Source organism: Notolepis coatsorum (genome assembly GCF_963971535.1).
Source record: "Notolepis coatsorum genome assembly, chromosome: 7".
NCBI classification, from domain to species: Eukaryota; Metazoa; Chordata; class Actinopteri; order Aulopiformes; family Paralepididae; genus Notolepis; species Notolepis coatsorum.
In genome coordinates, this window is record NC_140171.1 from 36751476 (window position 1) to 36774545 (window position 23070).

Below are 23070 nucleotides of genomic sequence, written 5' to 3' on the forward strand. Positions count from 1 at the left end.
GAAGTTCTGGCAAAAGCGGCTCAAAAGGTGGTCGCCACAGGTGTAAGAATTGCTATGGAACCTAAACCCCTGTACCACAACCTCCCCACATAACAATGTTGCACTGTTGTGCTTTCCCGGGAATACAAAATGAAAATGGGTAATAAGGATGATTTCAACATCCGTAGGTGTTAACAAAGTCAGGTGTTTATGGCATGGTTGTTGAAAGTAGTGTGTCAGTAGTACTAACTAGTAGGGGCCTTTCTTTGATACCCCCCAATCACCATAGGTCGCAGTTAAAGCAGTGTTTGCAATATATACGGATAGGCCTGTATATGCACATGAAGAGCAAGGAAAGACTGTGAAAGCATAGATGTCCCCATAAGTGCATATCTGACCAATTATTAAATTATTGATTTTGTGTGGCAGATTATTCTATTATTATTAAATTGCATAACCGATAATATAACAAATACACCTGACCATAAAATGCATACAACGACTGTACGATGGCTAAATTAAAAAGTTAAAAAGAGAAAAAGATGCAAGTAATCAATGCATTTGACGCGCACACACACGCACAGCTCCACTCCCCTCTGCTCGTCATCTCCAGGCGACCTGGACCCACAACTGAACATCCACTTCGCGCCAAGGATTTGTTGGATGTGCTTTGACAACTAATCTGACTGACAACTAACAGCACTGATTATGGTATGCCATGGCATTTTCTTTGATTGATTTACACCGAATTATGAACCGTCAACGTAAAAGTACCGCATCGGATTCGTGTTGGGACTGGTTGGCGTGTTCGCTGTTTTTGGATCATGCATACTATAGCCAGCGAGCTAGCTGACGTTACAAAAGATAACCAACTGGCTAACTAATGAGTTAGCGAGCAGGCTAATAACTATTTAGCCAACAGTATTGCAGTTTCTGATCGTTAGGGTAACATTATTTGGCACCCGTGTTTTTCTATCACATGCATTTGATTGACTCTCGCTTTACCTGCATTCTCTTCTGCGTGCATGAAGTGACAGTTGAACTTTATAGCATTAATGCATTATTGATAGAGTTGGATAAAGATCATAATGCATTCATATAAGACGCAACAATTGTCTGCCCAGTCGCTAAATGTTGTGTTTCTGCATCATGGTCTGCATCATTGAGTTTCTCCTCTGCAAAACAAACAGGACATCAGGCGGTTCTTTGCGCCAACAACCAAACCCGCCGGGCAGAGACCAGCAAGCCTCAGCTCAGAGGAGGAGAAGAAGAAACAGAAGAAGTCCATATCCTCAGAAGATGACGTGAAGAAGAAAAAGAAAGTAACTTCAAAGGCAAGGAAATAATTATCTTCTTGTATCAAAAACAGTACTGTATTTGTAAATCGGGTATGTCATAAATGTATAGATGTAGCAGTACTGTATCTGTATGTCATGTTATGATGAATTGAAAATGGGGGACTGATTGAATTGATTGATTGAAAACTTTATTAACAGATTGCAGAATGGGTACAGTACAGTACAGCTCAATGGGATGCAGACCAGAGAGACTTTCGTCTTGTTTACATCACTGGGGTCCCCCATTTTCAATTCATCATAACATATATGACATACATGACATACAGATAGACAGTACTGCTACAGCTATACATTTATGACATACCAGATTTGCAAATACAGAACTGTTTGTGATACGAGAAGAGTCCAGAAAAGAGAGTATATACATTTGATGTAGAAACTGTACATTGGAGGAGGTTGGGTAGGTGGGGGGGACTGTACATTGGAGGTGGTTGGGGGGGGGGGGGGGTTGGGTAGGGGGGGTGGGTGGGTGGGGGACACTGTACAACTGTACAAGCAAAACTTGGAATATTGACAAGACCATACTTGGTAATTTACTGTACATTTGAGGGGGTTGTGTTGGGACATTTACAGGGGCCAGTTCCGAATTGCAGTCTCCCGTAGGTGTTTTTTTTAGAGTGTTTTTGAAAGTGGGTAGTGATTCACATTCCTTTACAGCTTTGGGTAGGGCGTTCCACATTGATGTGGCATAATTGCGAAACGTGTTTAGTCCCTTGTTTGAGCCGAATCTGGGTTTAACATGATTTGTGGAGCTCCCTCTGGTGTTGTGATCGTGGTATTCACTGACCTTTGGGAAGTATTTTTACATGTACATGGGTACCTTGGTCGTGTAGTGTATCTTGTAGACCAGGCCCATTGCAAGTTGCTGTACTCTGTCGTCTACTCTAAGCCATCCTAGGTTGTCAAAGTGGGCAGGGGTGAGGTGGGTTCTAGGATTAAGGTCAAGCAGTAGTCTGACCAGTTTGTTTTGAGATGTTTGTAATTTTGTTTTTAGCGCCTTTGAGGTGCTTTGGTACCATGAGGTGCAAGCATAGTCGTAGTACCCTTGAATGAGTGCTCCTGCCAGAGTCTTCAGGGTATTCTTGTTTACCAGTGAGGAGATCCGGGACCCTGATGTAAACGAGACGAAAGTCTTTCTCTGGTCTGCATCCCCTTAACACTTTGATTGCCAGCGTGGTGTGCACTATTTATCGTTGGATGCCACCACCCACTTCAATGATAGCGCTCTAAACGCATAATCTCTGTCTTAAATTATGGCTATGTGTCTAATCTACCCGTCGTTTATCAATGACTTGTTTGCAGTCAACATTGTCGAGACAGATTTCTTTTAATCAATTAATCAGTTCATTTCCGTTTTATAGCATTTTGAAAAGCCCTCGTTTTTCAGGAAAAAATTTAGATTCCGTGATAAACGCCCTTTACTGGAATATTCTGGAATACACAAAAAACGTTGTCATTTTTCGGCCTATTTATGAATCGTTTTCAAATAAACACTAGATTATCGATGGTATGTGTACTTATGCACGCTATAGAAGCGATCTGAAAAATATATTCTCATTTCCTGATCAGCGCGCACACACCGACACACACACACACACATGGGGCACACGCTGATATATAGGTCAAAACAGATCCGATTACCCCAAGACTGGTCAAATAAATTGCTTACCTCAGATCAGATGTTATCCAAAAAGATTATTCCAATTCCTGATCGCCATTCCAAATATCGATCGCGTTTATTGATTCAGCGTTGGGTACTGGAAATAACGACTCCCCCCCCCCCCCCCCCCATCAGTCTAAACCAATGGGGTGCAGTTACGCAGGGAGAGACGATAGGGGGCGGTATTTTCCCAATTGAGCTCAGAGAGAGTCTGCAACACTAGCGTGAGGCTCGATTGATGAAATATGAATTCAAATCGCTAATAAAAACAATATGACAAACGCTATATGTCGTTGGTGGCACTCAACTGGCGGCATGAACTAACGACAAAACGCGTCCGTGGCACTCAAAGTGTTAACAATTGTGTGTATTGAGCTGTACTGTATTGTACCCATTCTGCAATCTGTTAATATATCAAAGCAGGGTAGCCGGACCAGCACTCACAGGTTCAATGTTTTTTATTGGCAGCCTGAATCAAAAGCAGACATGTTTCGGACAATGTCCTTCATCAGTGGTATGGCTAGAAAACATTGAACCTGTGAGTGCTGGTCCGGCTACCCTGCTTTGATATACTGAACTTTATGGGATTACAGCACCCAGTGTGAGAACTTGTGAGCGCGGTCTAACTTGACTATAGCAATCTGTTAATACAAATTTTAATCAATTCAATAAATCAATCAGCCAGGTGTTAATTTAGCTGATACCCAACCTCTACTTAAGACACTTAACCTACTTGCCTCGTATGAATGTGTATGCATGTGAATGAATGTTGGTGGTGGTCGGAGGGGCCGTAGGCGATGATTATTCGCCACGCTTGCGTGAGTCTGCCTCAGGGCAGCTCTGGCTGCAATTGTAGCTTACCACCACCGGTATGACTGTGTATGAACGAATAATGGACTCTGTAAGCGCTCTGGGGTCACTGGGGTGTCATGAAGAGCGCTATATAAATCCAATTATTATTATTATTATTACTATGCGCAATTGCTGTTGTGTGAAAATACCATAGGCCAAAAGGCTGCCAATTGGGCGCGTACCGCGTAGTAATGTAAATACAATAACTTACTTTGTTGGCTTTGTTATTATACTACCTTATCCAAAGTTCAATATTCAGTCAACCTTTTGTAAAGTGCAATGTTTATGATATTTCCATAAGCTGAGCTACACAATCTGACACATGATTGCATTTCCAGGTGACCTGCGATGTTAGAATGAGGGTTCCCTATGGGTTTCCCTAATTGAAGTTACCTGCTGGTCAGATTATAGCTCAGTCTGATAATAATAATAATGACATCATCACAAATGTTCTAGAATGTTTGATTATGACATCATACTGTGACATCACAAATGTTCTAGAATGTTCTATTATGACAAATAAGACGGTTCAATGACTATCTAAATCCAATCAATATTCCTTAATGCTGTTTCAATGTAAGGTTACAAAAATAAACATATAAACATTCATACAATACAATAACCTAAATATATAGCTTTGGCTCCTACACCATAATGTAAACAGTGCTGGGATTATTGCACATTACAAACAATCGACTGAATATTGTTATTTTGCGCTATTGGCGCGACTAAGGTAGTATATTAACAAAGCCAACAAGGTAATTTCATGTCTTTACATTACATCATGCTCAATTGGCGAGCATTTGTTTTCTGGCATATGGTATTTTCAGCCAACCTCATCCTATGTGGTTGAGCACAGTATGGGTTGGGTTACGAGCTAGTGTTAATTATGGTCATGTGCTTCAGGTCTCAACCTCCAAGACGGAGGAGAAACGGAAAGACAGTGAGAAGAAACGCAAGAAGCGTGCAGTCATAGAATCGGGTAGGTTGTCTGTGCTTAACTCCCATCTTTTACCGTAATTTCACTACATGTCTGGATGTGTATGTGACAAATAAATCTCTTGAATCTTATACCACTAGTGCAGCACCTGTTTGGATCGGGCCAGTTGATTGGATGAATGGTTCTGGAGATATGCGTGCCACAGACGTGCAGAGATTCCTTCCTTTATAGCTAGATATAGCCCAAGAAGAAAGACAACGTCATTATGAAATATCACTGTCTGTTTCGATATCTTCTCAAGAAGTTTTGCCATGTCCCGGCACACTGGTCAGTCCCGCTGATCTCCCTTCTCTCTCTGACCCAGACTCGGAGGAGGAGCCAGAGACAAAACCCCAGAAAGGGAGCCAGAAGACCACCAAGACAGAACCCCCCGCCAAGAAGGATCCCGTGCAGTATGTCTCTGAAACAGGTCAGGTGGAGGTCGAATACGCTTAATGTCACCAACAGAAATGCATGTACAGGGTATATTATCATGCTCCTATATCGGGAGTTACATTAGATATTTCAATACACCAGCAGCCAGTGTCACTAAACCAAAAGACAAATTTCACCTCTTAGACTTAGAGGCAAGGATTTACCAGTGCCATTGCCCAAGCCAACCCAAGGAATAATGTTTGTTGTATTGTCATTCATGGTTTCTTGTTTCTGTCTTTGTGCTTGTAGACTCGGACAGCGACCGCTTCCTGTCACTGAAGCCCTCGAAATCCAAGGAGAATGGCGTCGCCAAACCAATGAGAAAAGATGCAGTGAAGCCTCCCTCAGGGACCAAAGCGAGGACCAAGTCGCCCACTAAGCCCTCCTCTACCCAGGGGAAAGTGAAGTCCCCGCCTGTAACGGTCAGCCCTAAGTCGGCACCCCCAGCCCAGCCCAAACGCACCCCCAAGTCTGCACCCCCACCCCAGCCCAAACGCACCCCTACCTCAGTGCTGGACTTCTTTGGCAGTGCAAGTGTGCAGCGTTCAGAGAAGAAGCTGGTGTCCAGCGCCAAGAGGAAGGCTGTGAGTGTTTTGAGATCTGTATATTATGTTCTCTACTTTTTCTTCCTTTTAAACTTCACCAAGTGTTCACTAATTTGGTGGAAAATGGGTATTTGTGCTCATGAACGCAGCTCTGTAGCGGGATGTGGAGGGTGGGGCTGTTTTGTAATTAATGTTCTCCCCTCCTCAGCCAACTCAGGACCCCGACGAGGAGATGAGTGATGAGGTCATTGCCAAGCAGCTGCAGATGGATGAGGACATGGAGGTAGGCTGACCCCAATGCAATCTCGAGCTCCGCCCTCTTCTTGATCCTCCAATCATAACTGTTGCTTCCCTCAGACAAGGGGGCGACAATGGCTCGGTAGGTAGAGCAGTCGTCTGGTTATCTGGAGGTTCCCGGTTCAATTCCCGCTCCTCCCGGGCAGCGTGTCGAAGTGTCCTTGAGCAAGACACTTGACCCCTAAATGCTCCCAATGAGCAGGTGGCACCTTGCATGGTTGCCTCCGCCGTCGGTGTGTGAATGTGTGAGTGAATGGGTAAAATGTGAGGAACAAATTTGGATAAAAGCGCTATATAAATGCAGCCATTTACCATTTACAAGGAAAGGAATAGTTGTGATTGGAGGATCAAGAAAAGTGGGCAAGGTTTGACATAAGTCAATTGCTAAGGCTTGCCTAAGTGTTAATTTGATCAGAATGCTGTAGAATAATTAAAAATACTTTTTAAAATGTTACAAAATACTACTTACATGTTTGTTTCACCATACTTTGTGTCTCGCCTGTCCTGTCCTGCTCTCTCTCTCTCTCAGATGGAGAAGCAGGTCCATGAAGATGAGGAGTTTGCCAGGACACTGGCCATGCTGGACCAGGTGGAACCACATGCCAAGAAGGTGACCAATAGTACCACTCGGACACACTATGAATTCCCCTGGTTATTGCATACGATTGTGCATGTGGGTGGGTACGTTTAGGCAGATTGTGACATATGACTGTGTATGTGGGTGGTTGGGTACATTTAGGCTGATTGTAACATGGGTGGGTGGGTACATTTAGGCTGATTGTAACATGACTGTGGGTGGGTGGGTACATTTAGGCTGATTGTAACATGACTGGGTGTGTGGGTAAGTTTAGGCTGATTGTAACATGACTATGTGGATGGGTATGTTTAGGCTGATTGTAACATGACTGTAGGTGGGTGGGTACGTTTAGGCTGATTGTAATATATGACTGTATGTGGGTGGGTACGTTTAGGCTGATTGTAACATATGACTGTGTATGTGGGTGGGTACGTTTAGGCTCGTAAGGACTCTGGTGAGAAACACAAGTCGTCCACATCACCAAAGAAGACCAGCTCAGACTCCGCCCCCAGCAGCAGCAGTCGTTCACAGACCAATGGGCGGGGCAGCTTTGCGGATGATGTCATTGGTCCATCCCCTAAAAAGGCCCCTGCTCCTGCCAAAACCAGCTCCAAACTGGCTTCCATGAAGAGAGAGGAAGAGGAAGTTGTCAAGAAGGAGAGGAGCAAAACACCCATTTCACCCAAGAAAAGCAAAATCTCTCCCAAAAAGGAACCCCTCACCCCCTCAAGCACAGAGGTCAAGTTCACACCCAGAACAGGAAGTGTTGCCGTGGGAACCACACCCACTTCGTTAAAAACATCACCCAAGAAACCAGAGGTGAGCCACTGAGATGTCTTATCTTAAAAAAACAACAAACACTTTAAAGTTGGATTAATTACTGAAAGTAATGTGTATTCTCATGATGGAAGCCATGTCCTCTCCTATGTTAACACAGAGCACCAGTACTAGTCCTGAAGATTCAGAGAAGAAGAGAGGCAACACTACAGCCTACAGGAACTTCCTCAACAGAGACGGACCACGAGCACTGGGCTCAAAGGAAATACCCACGGTACTCTAACAGATTAATACAAACAAACGGCTAATGTCCTCTTACTTTTACTGCTTTTTTATTTGTATTTATTAGGCATGTCCGATATTATCGGCCTACCGATATTATCGGCCGATATTGGCATTAAAATGTGATATCGGGAAAATATCGGTATCTGTAAATTTTTTTTTTTTTTTTTTTTTTTTTTTTTACATTTCTATGACCTTTATTTACCCAGGCAAACAAGTAAGAACAAATTCTGATTTTATTTAGTGTCAAAAGTATGCATAATGTTGTGTTAATTCCACAACAAGAGATATGTAATGTTAATTACCTGAAATTATTCCGTTTTTTGGGGCGGGAAACCCTGTATATATCGGTATCGGTTGATATCTGTATCGGAAATTAAGAGTTGGACAATATCGGTGTATCGGTAAAAAAGCCAATATCGAGCATCCCTAGTATTTATCCTTTGGTAATCTTTTTAAATGTTCATTGCTGTGCGTTTCCAGGGTGCGGACAACTGCCTGGAGGGCTGTGTGTTTGTGCTGACGGGGGTCATGGAGTCCATGGAGAGGGATGTCGCCAAGGTCCTGATTGAGCGCTATGGAGGCAAAGTGACGGGCAACGTCAGCAAGCGGACCACCTACCTGGTGCTCGGACGAGACAGCGGAGCCTCCAAGACCGACAAGGTAACAGCATCTGATGGAGACCACCTTCAGACACAAGGTAACATCTGATAGAGACCACCTTCAGACACAAGGTAACATCTGATGGAGACCACCTTCAGACACAAGGTAACATCTGATAGAGACCACCTTCAGACACAAGGTAACAGCATCTGATGGAGACCACCTTCAGACACAAGGTAATATCTGATAGAGACCACCTTCAGACACAAGGTAACATCTGATAGAGACCACCTTCAGACACAAGGTAACATCTGATAGAGACCACCTTCAGACACAAGGTAACATCTGATGGAGACCACCTTCAGACACAAGGTAACATCTGATAGAGACCACCTTCAGACACAAGGTAACATCTGATAGAGACCACCTTCAGACACAAGGTAACATCTGATAGAGACCACCTTCAGACACAAGGTAACATCTGATAGAGACCACCTTCAGACACAAGGTAACATCTGATAGAGACCACCTTCAGACACAAGGTAACATCTGATGGAGACCAGATCAGTTGATCTTGCTTTTATAGTCTCATTTGTCTTTATCTTCTTTCTTCCCACGTTGTTATTGTTCACTGTGAAAACCTGTGTTCCGGTCAGATTTGTGGCCATATTACGCTCGTCTCATATCATTTTAGTCTCTGTTTTATTGAGTTTCTCCTCTATGGTGCTTCTGCGTCCAGGCGGAGAGTTTCGGTACTAAAATCCTGGATGAAGACGGCTTATTGGAGTTGATCAGAACCAAACCAGGGAAGAAGTCCAAGTATGAGATCGCTGCTGAGACTGAGGTCAGCGCACACAGACACACACACACACACACACACACTGCTATGATTGTACTGAGTTATAACTAGTGTTGCACGCTATACCGAAACGTATGTACCTTTTCGTATGTACTTATTTAGTTGTTTCAGAAATAATACCTCCACGCCTTTAACAAACTGGGCTGCTGAAGTCTACTGTGGGACCACTCTGCATACAGAGCTGATGCTGATGGCGAACCCACTGACATAACGAAGCCTGTATGCTATAAAACAGTGTCGTGCAAGAGAGGAAACACTTCCGATACATAGCTTAATGTCAGGCCTACTGTATCGTAAATAGCATGACAAGCATATTTTGTATATATTTTTTTGTATTTATTTATTAACAGAGTTAAACAAAAGTAAAAAGAAAAAAAACATAACTATATTGTGAAGGAGAAGTTAAAAGCCTAGAGGCTTACCGAGAACTTCCCCTGTTTTGTAAAATCATGTGTTAACACAAACTGCATACATAATAATACATAACCACCCACTCACCTGCATACAAACCTACCCACCCACATAACCAAATGCATACCTACATGTATGACCTATAGTTTACTTAAAAAAATAAGCAGAGATGGAGATTTCCTCAGCATAGGATCAGCTGCATTTCAAAGATTGGACCCTCTATACCTCACTGAGAACTGTCTAAGTGAAGTACCACAAAGGTATATGCAGGTCCCTGGACTGACGTGTAACATATGAATGAACATCCAAATTAAAAGAAAAAAAACTATTAAAACCATTTGGTAGATTGTGATGATCATAAATGCATTTGTACACAAATATACATATCTGTAAAGAATTAACCTCAGACACAGTCAGAATGTTTAGTTTCTTGAAAAGAGGAGCAGAGGGTTCGAATCTTTTTTGAAGTAAAATAATTTTTCGAAGATTAGATGAATGAGTGCTAGCTAGCCCATATTATGTTACAATAAGATATGTAAGGTAAGATCAGACTATAATACAGGATTAAAAAACAACTTCTATTTATCAATGAACACACCTTCCTAATTATACCTACTGACTTCATTGCTTTTTTACAAACATGATAAATGTGTTTAGAGTTTATCATCAACTAAGATCCCTAAAAACTTTGTTGAAGTTACTTGTTTGATTTCGGTGTCACTGATTAATAGCTTTGCCTTCTTTTTCGAATAAATTTTACCTTTATTACAAAATACAATACAATTATATTTTTCTACATTTAACGATAGTTTATTAGTCTGGAACCAATCTGAGACACAAGATAAACAATCATTGGCTTCCCTAATTAATACTGCAAAATTCTCATGTGACATTATAATGTTGGTGTCATCAGCAAAGAAGGTCGAAAATACTCTAGGAGATACCCAATCAAAATCATTTATATAAATCAAAAATAAAAGGGGGCCAAGTATAGAGCCCTGAGGAACCCCACAAACTAGCTTTGCCCTGTCAGAGTCATCGCTATTAATGGAAACAAACGGTTCCCTATTATAAAGATAGTCACTGAGCCATTTAATCACGTCGCCAGCCAAACCATACCTCTGAAGCTTTGATATAAGTATTTTATGGTCCACAGTATCAAAAGCTTTGGATAAATCCAGTTTAAGTTTATTTGGATCCCCATTAGCCACAGCAGTGCTGGGGCTATTCTTCCTGGGGTCCATAACACATAAAATACAGTTACAGACTTATACACTCACAACATTTACATGTCATACAGACAATTAAAACAACAATAAAAACCCTTATACACTCATAATATTTACATGTCATACAGACAATTAAAACAACAATAAAAACCCTTATACACTCACAACATTTACATGTCATACAGACAATTAAAACAACAATAAAAACCCTAATCAAATTCATAATACAATATAAAAATATATACGCCTTATGAATTCATAATACAATAATACCTACTCATAATTAATTCATAATACAATACAGCATAATATACTACCGGTATTTAGCTTTTACATACATTATCTATGTTCATATCAGCCAATTATACAATATTTTAATAATATATCCATATCAGACACATGCCTTTTCATCCATATATACCTATCTCTTTATCAGACACATACATTTTCATTTACGTACACACTATCTATTAGGGAAAATATATAATTGAAAATGTCTTATTGTCTAGTGCATCTGTGATTCTATCAATAAACTGTAAGAGAGCCATGTAAGTAGAATGTTTTTGTCTGAAACCGTATTGATGTTCATATAATATATTATTGTCATTAAGATGTTTAAAAATTCTGGTATAAACCAGCTTCTCCAATATTTTAGACATGGACTTGGACATGGACTCACTTCTAGACTATGGTGGCTCTAGCTCTGTTACTGGCTCTACAGCTCGGACAGTAAGAAAGACTCACTGTGAATTTGAAAATGTGATCAACCCTTGTGGACATTCTCTTTCTGATCTATTGGGTACAGAGTATCAAATCAGTATTCCATCAGTTTCGAGTATCGTTCCCGTATCGATTATCGTACTACTAAACTTGGTATTGGTATCTAAGTCAAAACGTTGGTATCTTGACAACACTAGAACACATATGATTACAAGCTAGGTCTAGACTCTAGTCTAGAGTAATTTGTACTAGAGTCTTTTTAACAGTGTAATTTATGATATAAAATGTCATATATATTATTTCATTTTTTTTTGTCTAGAACAAGACTTCCAAGAGCAGAACTCCCACCAGCCAGCCCTCCAAGAGCACCCCCCATGGTCAAAAAATATCCCCCTCCAAGGGTAACTCCAGGTCCCCTCAGACCCCCAGCCCCTCCAAGACGGGCCGCATCCAGGGCAGAGGCGCTGGTCCTGGATGCAGTACCACCCCACCCGGCAGAGGCTCAGGGTCTGAGGTCCGCAGGGGACTCGGCCTGTCGTCTTCCAACTCTTCCTCCTCTCCTACCCAGTCTGGAGAGGAGAGTCTTCTGTGGGTAGACAAGTACCGCCCCCGCTCTCTGAAGGCTGTGATTGGGCAGCAGGGGGACCAGAGCTGTGCCAATAAGCTGCTGCGCTGGCTGAAGAACTGGCACCGGCACCAGGCCGGCGGGTTGGCTAAACCGCCAGGTAGGACGGAGCGCTTCTACGTTTTTGACATGTACCGTTGTTATTCCTATTCTGTGATGATGCCGAGTACCGACATGAGTGAACTAAGCTTGTTTAAATGGTGGATATACACGAAGGACTGAGTAGTGTATATGTAACACTCGCTCTGCTCTCCCTCTGCAGCTGCCAAGTTTGGCAAGTATGCAGGTGCGAAGGATGATGGTTCATCGTTTAAGGCTGCCTTGCTGTCCGGGCCTCCGGGGGTGGGGAAGACCACCACAGCTGCCCTCGTCTGCGAGGTCAGTCTGAAGACACACGCATACACACACACAGCACATCACCCCTGCACTTTGACTTCTCACTCCCCTCTCACTCTTTGTTCGTTGCTCTGTGTGTGTTTTGTAGGAGTTGCGCTATAGCTACGTGGAGATGAATGCCAGCTGTACACGCAGCAAGAACAGCCTGAAGCAAGTGGTTGCAGAGTCACTCAATAATACCAGCATCAAGGACTTTTATACAGGTATACACAATGACAAACTGACTATATACAGGTATACACAATGACAAACTGACTTTATACAGGTATACATAAAGACAAACTGACTTTATACAGGTATACACAATGACAAACTGACTATACATAAAGACAAACTGACTACGGTATACAGGGATACACACAGACAAGCTGACTATACAGGTATACACAAAGGCAAACTGACTATACAGGGATACACAATGATAAACACTCTATACAAGTATACACTAAGATGAACTGACTGTATACACAAAGACAAACCGACTATACACAAAGACGGACTATACAGGGATACACAAAGACAGACTATACAGGTAATACACAAAGACAAACGTACTTTATACAGGTATACACAAAGACCGACTATACAGGTATACACAAAGACAAACTGACTTTATACAGGTATACACAAAGAGAAATGGACTATATACAAGTATACACAAAGATAAACTGACTATACAGATATACAAAGTTCTACCTCACATGTAATATCATACAACTGAAAGGGTTAACAGTTGGGAGTGTATGTGTATTTTAATAGGTGGACTGTGTGTGTGTGTAATATAGGCACATCTCAGACGGTGAGCAGTAAACATGTTCTGATCATGGACGAGGTGGACGGCATGGCGGGTAACGAGGACCGAGGAGGAATACAGGTACAATATAATACAATAATACAGGTACAATACACGTATTACACAGGTACTATAATAATACAGGTACAATACACAGATTACACAGGTACAATAATAATACAGGTACAATAATAATACAGGTACAATACACAGATTACACAGGTAAAATACACATTACACAGGTACAATAATAATGCAATAATTCTGGTACAATACACATATTACACGGGTACAATAATAATAATACAATACACAGGTACAATACAGTGTCAGAAATGTTGTGTCGGTTACTATGCTTGAGTACATTTTTATGAACCAAAGGAGAATATAATAATTATAACTTTATTAAAATGTTTTCATCTTTGACGCTGAATAACACCATGCTAACATTGACCAAAAGAGAGAAATTGCCACTGAGCTTATTCGGCACCTTCTTGAGATCAAGTGTACTAAACATCTAAGCAAATGAACAAAGGGATTGATTGATTGATTGATTGAAAAGTGTATTAACAGATTGCAGAATGGGTACAGTACAGCTCAATACATACAATTGTTAAGGGAATGCAGACCAGAGAAAGACTTTCGTCTGGTTTACATCAGGGTCCCCCATTTTCAATTCATCATAACATATATGACACACACGACATACAGATAGACAGTACTGCTACATCTATACATTTATGACATACCAGATTTGCAAATACAGTACTGTTTGTGATACAAAAAGTGTCCAGAAAAAGAGTGTATATACATTTGACGTAGAAACTGTACATTGGGAGAGGTTGGGTAGGTGGGGGGGGGGGGGGGGGGGACACACTGTACATTGGAATACTGACAAAGCCATACTTGGTCATTTACTGTACAACTGGGTTAGGACATTTGTAGGGGCCAGTTTCGAATTGCAGTCTCCCGTAGGTGTTCTTTGAGAGTGTTTTTGAAAGTGGGTAGTGATTCACATTCCTTTACAGCTTTGGGTAAGGCGTTCCACATTGATGTGGCATAATTGCGAAACGTGTTTAGTCCCTTGTTTGAGCCGAATCTGGGTTGAACATGATTTGTGGAGCTACCTCTGGTGTTGTGATCGTGGTATTCACTGACCTTTGGGAAGTATTTTGACATGTACATGGGTACCTTGGTCGTGTAGTGTATCTTGTAGACCAGGCCCATTGCAAGTTGCTGTACTCTGTCGTCTACTCTAAGCCATCCTAGGTTGTCAAAGTGGGCAGGGGTGAGGTGGGTTCTAGGAGTAAGGTCAAGCAGTAGTCTGACTAGTTTGTTTTGAGATGTTTGTAATTTGGTTTTTAGTGCCTTTGAGGTGCTTTGGTACCATGAGGTGCAAGCATAGTCGTAGTACCCTTGAATGAGTGCTCCTGCCAGAGTCTTCAGGGTATTCTTGTTTACCAGAGAGGAGATCCGGTACAAGAATCGAGTTTGTTGGTTGACTTTTTTTTATTACATTGGATGCCATTTTGTCACAGGAAAGATTAACCTTTAGGATGGAACCCAGGTAGGTAATTTGATCTGTCCTTGTGACAATATTGTCACCCACTGTAACTGAGAAGCCGTCGGTCTTGCTGAGTTTATTTGAACCGAAGAGTTCAGATGATATACAGGTTTTTTTTGTAGATGCAGTACTGAATTTTGCCATCCGAACACATGCAATATGAATATAGAATATAAATGACCTTATTATAGCCAAGTCATAAATCTTTGAATCAGGCTAAATCTCCTCTTTCCAATGGCACTTAAATCTGGATTTAGTATCACCTGGCGCCTGTTACAGGGCAGCAAAGGCTGTGAATGAAATCTACTGTAAGTACAGTTACTTTTGTATAATGTCCATAGCTCCGGATTGCGATGCAGTTTGTTCCTAGACATTCACAGAAAGGTATAGAAACAATATGCGTTGTATTTTATGGCAATAACGTTGAGGTTTGTTCGAAACATGACATTTACGTAAATATTTGGAATTTAAAAAATGGTTGGCCTGCATTTGTCTGCTGCTGGTGTGAGTTGGGTAGTGTAGTTCTATGAAATCTAGACATCCATCGAAAGCCCTGGGTCTCCTCTTTCTTAGGACTAGGGCAATTTCATGACTGCTTCCTGTCCTTGCGTCTAAATCATCTGGTTTTACGTTGCAATGCGCATGAATTTTTATAACGCACCAAATGATTATTTTGCTACAAAACAAAAACACAGCCTTCATAAGCTGTTAATCATTCATTCATCAAATTATGTATGTACTTTTGTTGCTTATAGATATATCCTGCTATTCTTTCTGGATCTCTCTGTGACCGCTGACCTGACCTTTTGACCTCTAGGAGATGATCGGCCTGATCAAACAGTCCAAGATCCCCATCATCTTTATGTGCAATGACCGCAACCACCAGAAGATCAGGTCGCTGGCCAACCACTGCTTCGATCTGCGCTTCCAGAGACCCCGGCTGGAGATGATCAAGGTACTGGACACCCGTGTAGAGACACCCAGAGCTGCAGAGTGTCTTACATGTTCACCTTCTCACTACGTCTCTCCCTCCTGCTACTCTCTCTTCCTCCTCATCTTTCCTCTGTTTTTCAGGGAGCGATGATGTCCATAGCCTTCAAGGAGGGCCTCAAAGTCCCGCCCCCAGCACTTAACGAAATCATTCTGGCATCCAATCAGGACATCAGACAGGTAAAGAAACCCAATAATAACATACTTTAATTGAAAAGAACCTCATCCCCAGCACCTTACAGTAACATGACCGCATACATATTGGGATACAGTGGGTTTGGGGTGAGTGCACTGCATACATGACGGCTCCAGTGGACATTGGCAATGGTGATGCCATCATCAACCCAGTTACACAAGACTATATAAGTCTTAAGCTACTGTACCACTAACCCCTCTTTCCCTCAACAAGCTCTGCCAAAGTGCCATAAGCAAGGTGCTTAACCCCTTCACTACTCCAGTGGTTGGTGTGGTTTTTACAAGGCAGCTCCCAGGTGTGGAGTGTGGCAGCTGGTGCGTCTGCCTCTCCTTCATCCCTCTATCCCTCCTGTCCCGTCTCCCCAGGTGCTCCACAACCTGTGCATGTGGTCGGTTAAGGACAAGGTTATGACGTACGACCAGTGCAAGACTGACGCGGCCAGCGCCCGCAAGGACATGAAGATGGGGCCCTTCGACGTCTGCAGGAGGGTCTTCGCCTCTGGGGAGGAGACCTCTCACATGAGCTTCATAGACAAATCAGACCTCTTCTTCCACGACTACTCGCTAGCGCCGCTCTTCGTCCAGGAGAACTACCTACACGTACGACCAGCAGCCGCAGGGTGAGAGGGAGGGAGGGAGGGAGGGAGGGAGAGGGGAGATTCCTGCTCATACAACAAGCAAGGTTGAGACTAGGGAGGCATTGATATGGTGCATTTCATTAGGGGTGCGAATCCCTACGATATATTACCTTTTTTCAACTGCAAATTATATATACGACATCCGTTTTATCGTTTTCAGTCTGTTCATCTCACTGCAACCCGTCTTCAGATAATCAAGTGTTATCATGAGTGTATAGAAGTTATATCTTTTTTTTTTTTATCCACTTTTTCTCCCATTTTCTATATTTTCTCCCATCCCAATTTCGTATCATCCAATTCAACCCTCCCCTGTCACAAACGCTGTTTCTTGCCTCCCACAAGCCGGCTGCAATGTGGACTAAGTCATACATAGCACATTGTACATATGTCTATACTGAACACTGTGACCTCTTTTTCTACTTCTAATTTACATGCTATACTATGTTATTTGATACTTATCTTGTCTAGCACAGTCTCTGGAGCGTAACAGTAAGAAGCATTTTGTAGGGGAGCTCCAGTAGCTCACCGCATACCTCGAGCGCTATTTCGGCGCCGGGGACAACCGTGCTCGTCACGGATCTGGGGTTTAGCGAGTTCGAATCCCGGACTGCAGCCGTGCCTTTCCCAGAGTGTCTTCCCCCCCATCTGTACCCCTTCAGCCTGTTTCTGTCGGTCATTCTTGACCAGAGTAAATGCGATAAACGCAAAAAAGAGCCAGCGGAATGGCCAAAGTTTAAAAAAAAAAATAAGCATTTTGTATAAAAGTATTCTATACTTCTGTATGACAACTATTAAAGAAACTTGAAACTTGAAAAAAGTCCCCTCCGGTACTTGAGGTAACAGCAGTTGCATCTTTTCACCTGCGCAGCTCGATCTCTCAGTGGCGAGGAGTAACGCGTGGGAGGCTCACGCTGCCCCCGACACTTCCTGATTCTACTGCGCAGGCGCACCAACCGACCTGTAGGAGTCGCTGTCCACAACGCCCGATCCCCACCCATCAGTTTCCCACCCCCTAATACGGCCAATGTGTATTAGTATGAACGACCAGCTAAACTGAAAGCAATGTGGAGCGCTGGGCTCGAACAGGCGAGCCCAGCGTCTCCGCATTCGTGGCGAGCGCCTTGCCCACTACGCCACGTAGCCGCCAGAAGTTATATCTTTAACTTGTTATTCTTCTGTTCATCCGACAACACACTCTCAGTGAAAAGGTCACAAAAAACACCACTTTCACAATCTTCCATAAAATGCAATCTGACCGATTCAAAGCTTTTTTTAACCCCCAAACCTGTCGATATGGGTTCATCCCTACCTGAAGCAGCATGTCTGCATTAATACCCTAATACACACTCACCACATGAAAGGCTGTATAAACATATTATGTTAATTAGCCTGTTAATGAATTTCATCTATTTTCCCCAAACGTATACTATGAAATGGTGTGTAACAGTCCTGTCTCTCTCTGTCTTTCTCTGTCTCTGTGTGTGTGTGTGTGTGTGTGTCTCTCTCTCTGTCTGTCTGTCTCTGTCTCTGTCTGTCTGTCTGTCTGTCTGTCTCTGTCTCTCTCCCTCTTCAGTGGTAATCTGAAGTCTCACCTGGTACTGCTCAGTAAGACTGCTGACTCTATCTGTGATGGAGACCTGGTTGACAGACAGATCCGCTCTAGACAGAACTGGTCGCTGCTCCCCACACAGGTAACGATGCATGTACACACACACACACACACACACACACACACACACACACATATCCATAGTAGATGTCCGACTCTGAATATACACTTATACCAAATGCTATAATCCACCTGATTAAACTGAGCTTTCGGTCAAGCGACCTTCATCGGAGCATACAAGACTATATACAGTCAGTAGAGACAATATTCTCTCATCTACTATCCTATCTATCTGTGACAGGATCAATGCACACAGAATCAATGCACGGTTCTCATTCTTGTGTGTGTTCCAGGCAGTCTATGCCAGCGTGTTGCCAGGGGAGCTGATGCGGGGCTACATGAGCCAGTTCCCCACGTTCCCCAGCTGGCTGGGCAAGTACTCCTCCACCAGCAAACACTCCCGCATCGTCCAGGAGCTGGCCTCGCACATGAGCTTGAAGTGAGTAGCACGTCCTACACACACATGTCAGATTATTCAAATCAACAGATACTGTACTCATGCCCGCTATCAATTCTAATCCTTAATCCTTAAAATACAGACTTTGATCTTCTTTTTGACTCCTGTGCTGCTGCTTCTATTCTCTTTCCATCTTCTCACCCCCCCCCCCCCCCCCCCCCCCTCCGCCACACACACACACACACTTCACCCCCAGGACATTGAGCAGCAGAGAGGCAGTGAACCAGGACTACTTGCCCTACCTGCGGGGGGCGCTGCTGAACCCCCTCCAGAGGCAGGGGGCGGAGGGGGCCGGCCAGGCCGTACAGCTGCTGGACGACTACCAGCTCATCAGGGAGGACGTGGATAACATCATGGAGATCAGCGTCTGGGGAGGACAGGCCGACCCCTACTCTAAACTGGACCCCAAGGTCAGCAGGGGAGTCTGAAAGATGATATGATATTCTAATCTATTGTTTTGGGGTCACGTTGGACTAAATTGATTGAGATATTTCTTTCATAATTTTAAGGATATTTCTATGTATAAAATGCACACACTTTGACTTGTGATCTATTACACGTGGCTCTTGGTATCCGTCCACTTGCTCTGATACTGATGACACCTCCGTCTACTTGCTCCAGGTGAAGGCAGCCTTCACGCGGGCGTACAACCGGGAGGTGCACCTGACACCCTACTCCCTGCAGACCGTCAAGAAGGGTCGCCGTGGTGGCGGAGGGGCGGAGTCTGAGCTGGGAGGGGAGGGGACGGAACACGAATCACAGGAAGTTGAGGAAGAGGAGGAGGAAGGCCTCACGGTTGATGCCATGATCAAAGTAAGAGCACTTAACCTCCAGATGACAAATGAAGATGACGTAACTAGGACTGTATCTGTTTCATTCTGTTCCGTTCTCCAACTTACAGAATGGACGATTAAAGCACTTCTATTATACTTACTTCTTTATTATATCCGGACAGGCATCCACTTCATGCATCGCTAGCGCTCCTACTCAAAGTCTGTGTTACCCTTATATTGGTCCCCGGAACACCAACCTAGGAACAACAATACTATTGTTACAATATCAATGTGTTCATTTTGGAGATTTCATTTGAAAGTTTTAATGTAAAAAATTTGTGTAAATAATCACACAATACCCTTTTTGACCCAAACTGCCTCCCATACCTTGGAAAGCGAGCCGCAGTGACCAGTGTGGTTCCCAATCACTCTTGACAGGCTTAACCGGAACAATGAGGGTCAACAACCGCCGAATGGCGCATTTGCATTTCATTATTCAGTTTCCTAAATGGATTTTGGAGTTGTATGCACATGGCAGCAATGAAGGGTCTTTCCCAGCGAAGCAACACATTTGAAATACCACCGTACAGGCCTGAGCTACGCTATCTTTGCTAATTATTCAATCAGTGTTGTTATTATCAGACAGACCAAAGGCAAGGTTCCTGTATAAGGAAGGTATGGTCACTGATGCAGGCTGAGCTACAATATGCTAATTATGCTAGCGGTGTCGTTATCATCAGATAGACCAAAGGCATGGTTCTTGTACATGAAGGTATGGTCACCGATGTGGAAGTAAATGACTACTGGAGTGCTGACTGGGACCAGATTCTATTTCAGTGAATGAAACGTTCAGAAAGCTTGTCCCCAGGGCGGTTAGGTGGCGTAGCGGAGATTGCGTTTGTCACCAACCTCGGAGACGCTAGGATTCGCCTGTTCGAATCCAGCTCACAGCTCCGGGGTTGTCACCAGCTTGGCTGGCCGTTCACACTAATACAATTGGCAGTATTAGAGGGTGGGAGAAGCTGGTGGGGTGGGTCCGGGTCGTTGTAAACAGCGACTCCTACAGTTCGGTCGGGGCGCCTGCTAAGCGCGGATAGGACCTGAGTGGGATAGTGTGATCCTTCCACACGCTACGCCCTCTCAGAGAATATCCGCGCTGCCAGGTGAAAAGAAGCGGTGATTGGCTGGACGTGTGTCGGAGGAAGCACGTGGTAGCCTCCACTCTCCCAGACCGACTGTGGGGGGTAAGTGCGCAGCGACCAGGAAGGGGACTGGGAATTGGCATAACGACTAACATTGGGATGGGAGAAAGTCGGAAGAAAATGGAGGGAAAAGAAAAAAGAAAGCTTGTCCCAGTCAGCACTTCAGTAGTCATTTACTTCCACATCGGTGACCATACCTTCATGTACAAGAACATTGTTTTGTACCTTGTGTCCTGTGGGCACTGAACCTCCAACTGTTGTCAAGGAAACAGCAACACCTTGACCTTTTTTCTTATTTCTTTAAGGCCTTATCTAAATAATCCGTCTGTCAACAAAGATATTGTTACATTAGAACAAATGTATTCACACACTGGATTGCCATTCATGTTATTGTTATCATGTTAAAACTCCTGTGTCTTCCTAACTTCCTAACCATTTTGTCATGCATTTCATTATGACCACAGCCCCTACAGGTGCATTTTGCTGTGTAATTCTTTATTTGTGTTGATTGCAATTAATCATAGCCTATCATGCGATTAACTTCATATCTGATCAATTTCCATGCATCTTCTTCCCCACAGCAGAAGAAGGCCAAGGCCAAGGCAACCAAGGAGCCCAAAAAGGAGCCCAAAAAGGAGAAGGCAGGGGATTCTGGGAAGGGTAAAGGCAAGGGGAGGGGCAAGGCCAAGAAGTGAACCATGGTTGGTGAAGAAAAACAAAACTGCTCCTGCCTCCTCTGGAAACACCACAGGGGACCATAAAGCTCCTCTCTTTAGCTAACCCAGGTAGAGGGACTGGTCCAGTCTAAAGAGAACCCAGGTAGAGGGACTGGTCCAGTCTAAACTCTGATGTGTTGAGATTGAAGCCTTTCCTCTCTTTTCCTAAGTGTCATCTTCATCACTGTCTCCGCAGTGAGCCGATGCTCTTAGTCTGTTACATATCATGCGTATCTCCTCTTCAAAAGTCACGTGTGCGACTAATTTCTTCTGTTTTTTTGGAGCATTAGCTGTAAATATAACTTTGTAGTGTGAAAGACTTACTTTTTTTTTTACTACTGCAATGGAACTCTGTACAAAAATAATACTTGTTTTCTTTAGTGAGCACTTAACCAGAGGAGAACCACCAAGCTGTCATGTGCATCATGGCATATTTGTACAAATTCATGATGAATAAAGAAATGTAAAATATTTTCCTTCAGTGTCAAGGACGTCTTGTTTGGTTAACTTGTATTACTGTAGAATGCTGACTGACGGTAGACAAGGGAAGGCTACACCACGCTACATCTTTAAGTGACCTGCATGTTACATATTACAGAATCCCGCCTCCTAGTCCTAAAATAAATCATCATAATTGGACCAACAAGGGCCTCATTCATGAAAGCAATACAATTTTTGATCTGTATTATATGGTCACATAGTAGGATACTCTTAACTTTCAGTTGCCACCTTTACACCTGTATATACAGTATAAAAAGTTGCTCCATTCATTACCATAGGGTGCTGTTGTCAACAAAAGGTCTCCTTGTGGACAATAAAGGTCTTATCCATATGGGAATAATTATTTATGAACCTTGAATTAACATGTTAGGTGCTTGTCACTTGTAATTGTCTCACGTAAGTTTAGTTTATTGTTGGCATTGTTGAAACATACTTTTATTACTCTGCTACTTAGGATGCCTATATTACTACCTACTATGCTAATACGTCTATACTACTATGCACTCAAGACTGCAGCACTGAAGTTCAACACTGTTTGATGAACAATGTTACTTACCCTTAGCTGCCAGAGTTGTACACATGTTGTCCAGAACTTGTAAGTCGCTTTGGATAAAAGCGTCAGCTAAATTACAAAATGTAAACGGTAGGAAAATTCTTATAGTTCAATTCACCATTTGTCATTCGGTTTGAATGACAATTGTGTAATACCATTAAGTAATTAATTACACCGCAAACTGACGTGGTCCTGTATAGCTCCTATGTGGGTACCATACACTATAGCTCCTCTATGGGTACCGTGCACTGGTTCACTATAGCTCCTGTATGGGTACCGTGCACTGGTACACTGTATAGCTCCTGTGTGGGTACCGTGCACTGGTACACTGTATAGCTCCTGTGTGGGTACCGTGCACTGGTACACTGTATAGCTCCTGTATGGGTACCGTGCACTGGTACACTATAGCTCCTGTATGGGTACCGTGCACTGGTA

At 43.1% G+C, this 23070-nt stretch overlaps 1 protein-coding gene across 1 annotated transcript; it reads left to right on the forward strand.

Annotated features, from left to right (window-relative positions):
• The first annotated feature begins 598 nt into the window (after nucleotides 1-598).
• Nucleotides 599-22054, forward strand: rfc1 (replication factor C (activator 1) 1). The gene is made up of 23 exons (XM_084319030.1): nucleotides 599-690; nucleotides 1170-1313; nucleotides 4756-4831; nucleotides 5154-5258; nucleotides 5513-5847; nucleotides 6017-6091; nucleotides 6635-6715; nucleotides 7121-7501; nucleotides 7620-7733; nucleotides 8225-8404; nucleotides 9084-9188; nucleotides 11883-12288; nucleotides 12451-12566; nucleotides 12673-12787; nucleotides 13370-13458; nucleotides 15759-15896; nucleotides 16016-16111; nucleotides 16493-16746; nucleotides 18338-18455; nucleotides 18727-18872; nucleotides 19087-19300; nucleotides 19512-19703; nucleotides 21447-22054. Exons 1-23 carry the CDS (start codon nucleotides 688-690, stop codon nucleotides 21558-21560), a joined length of 3597 nt encoding a protein of 1198 aa, XP_084175156.1. The 5' UTR covers nucleotides 599-687; the 3' UTR covers nucleotides 21561-22054.
• The last annotated feature ends 1016 nt before the right edge of the window (nucleotides 22055-23070 follow it).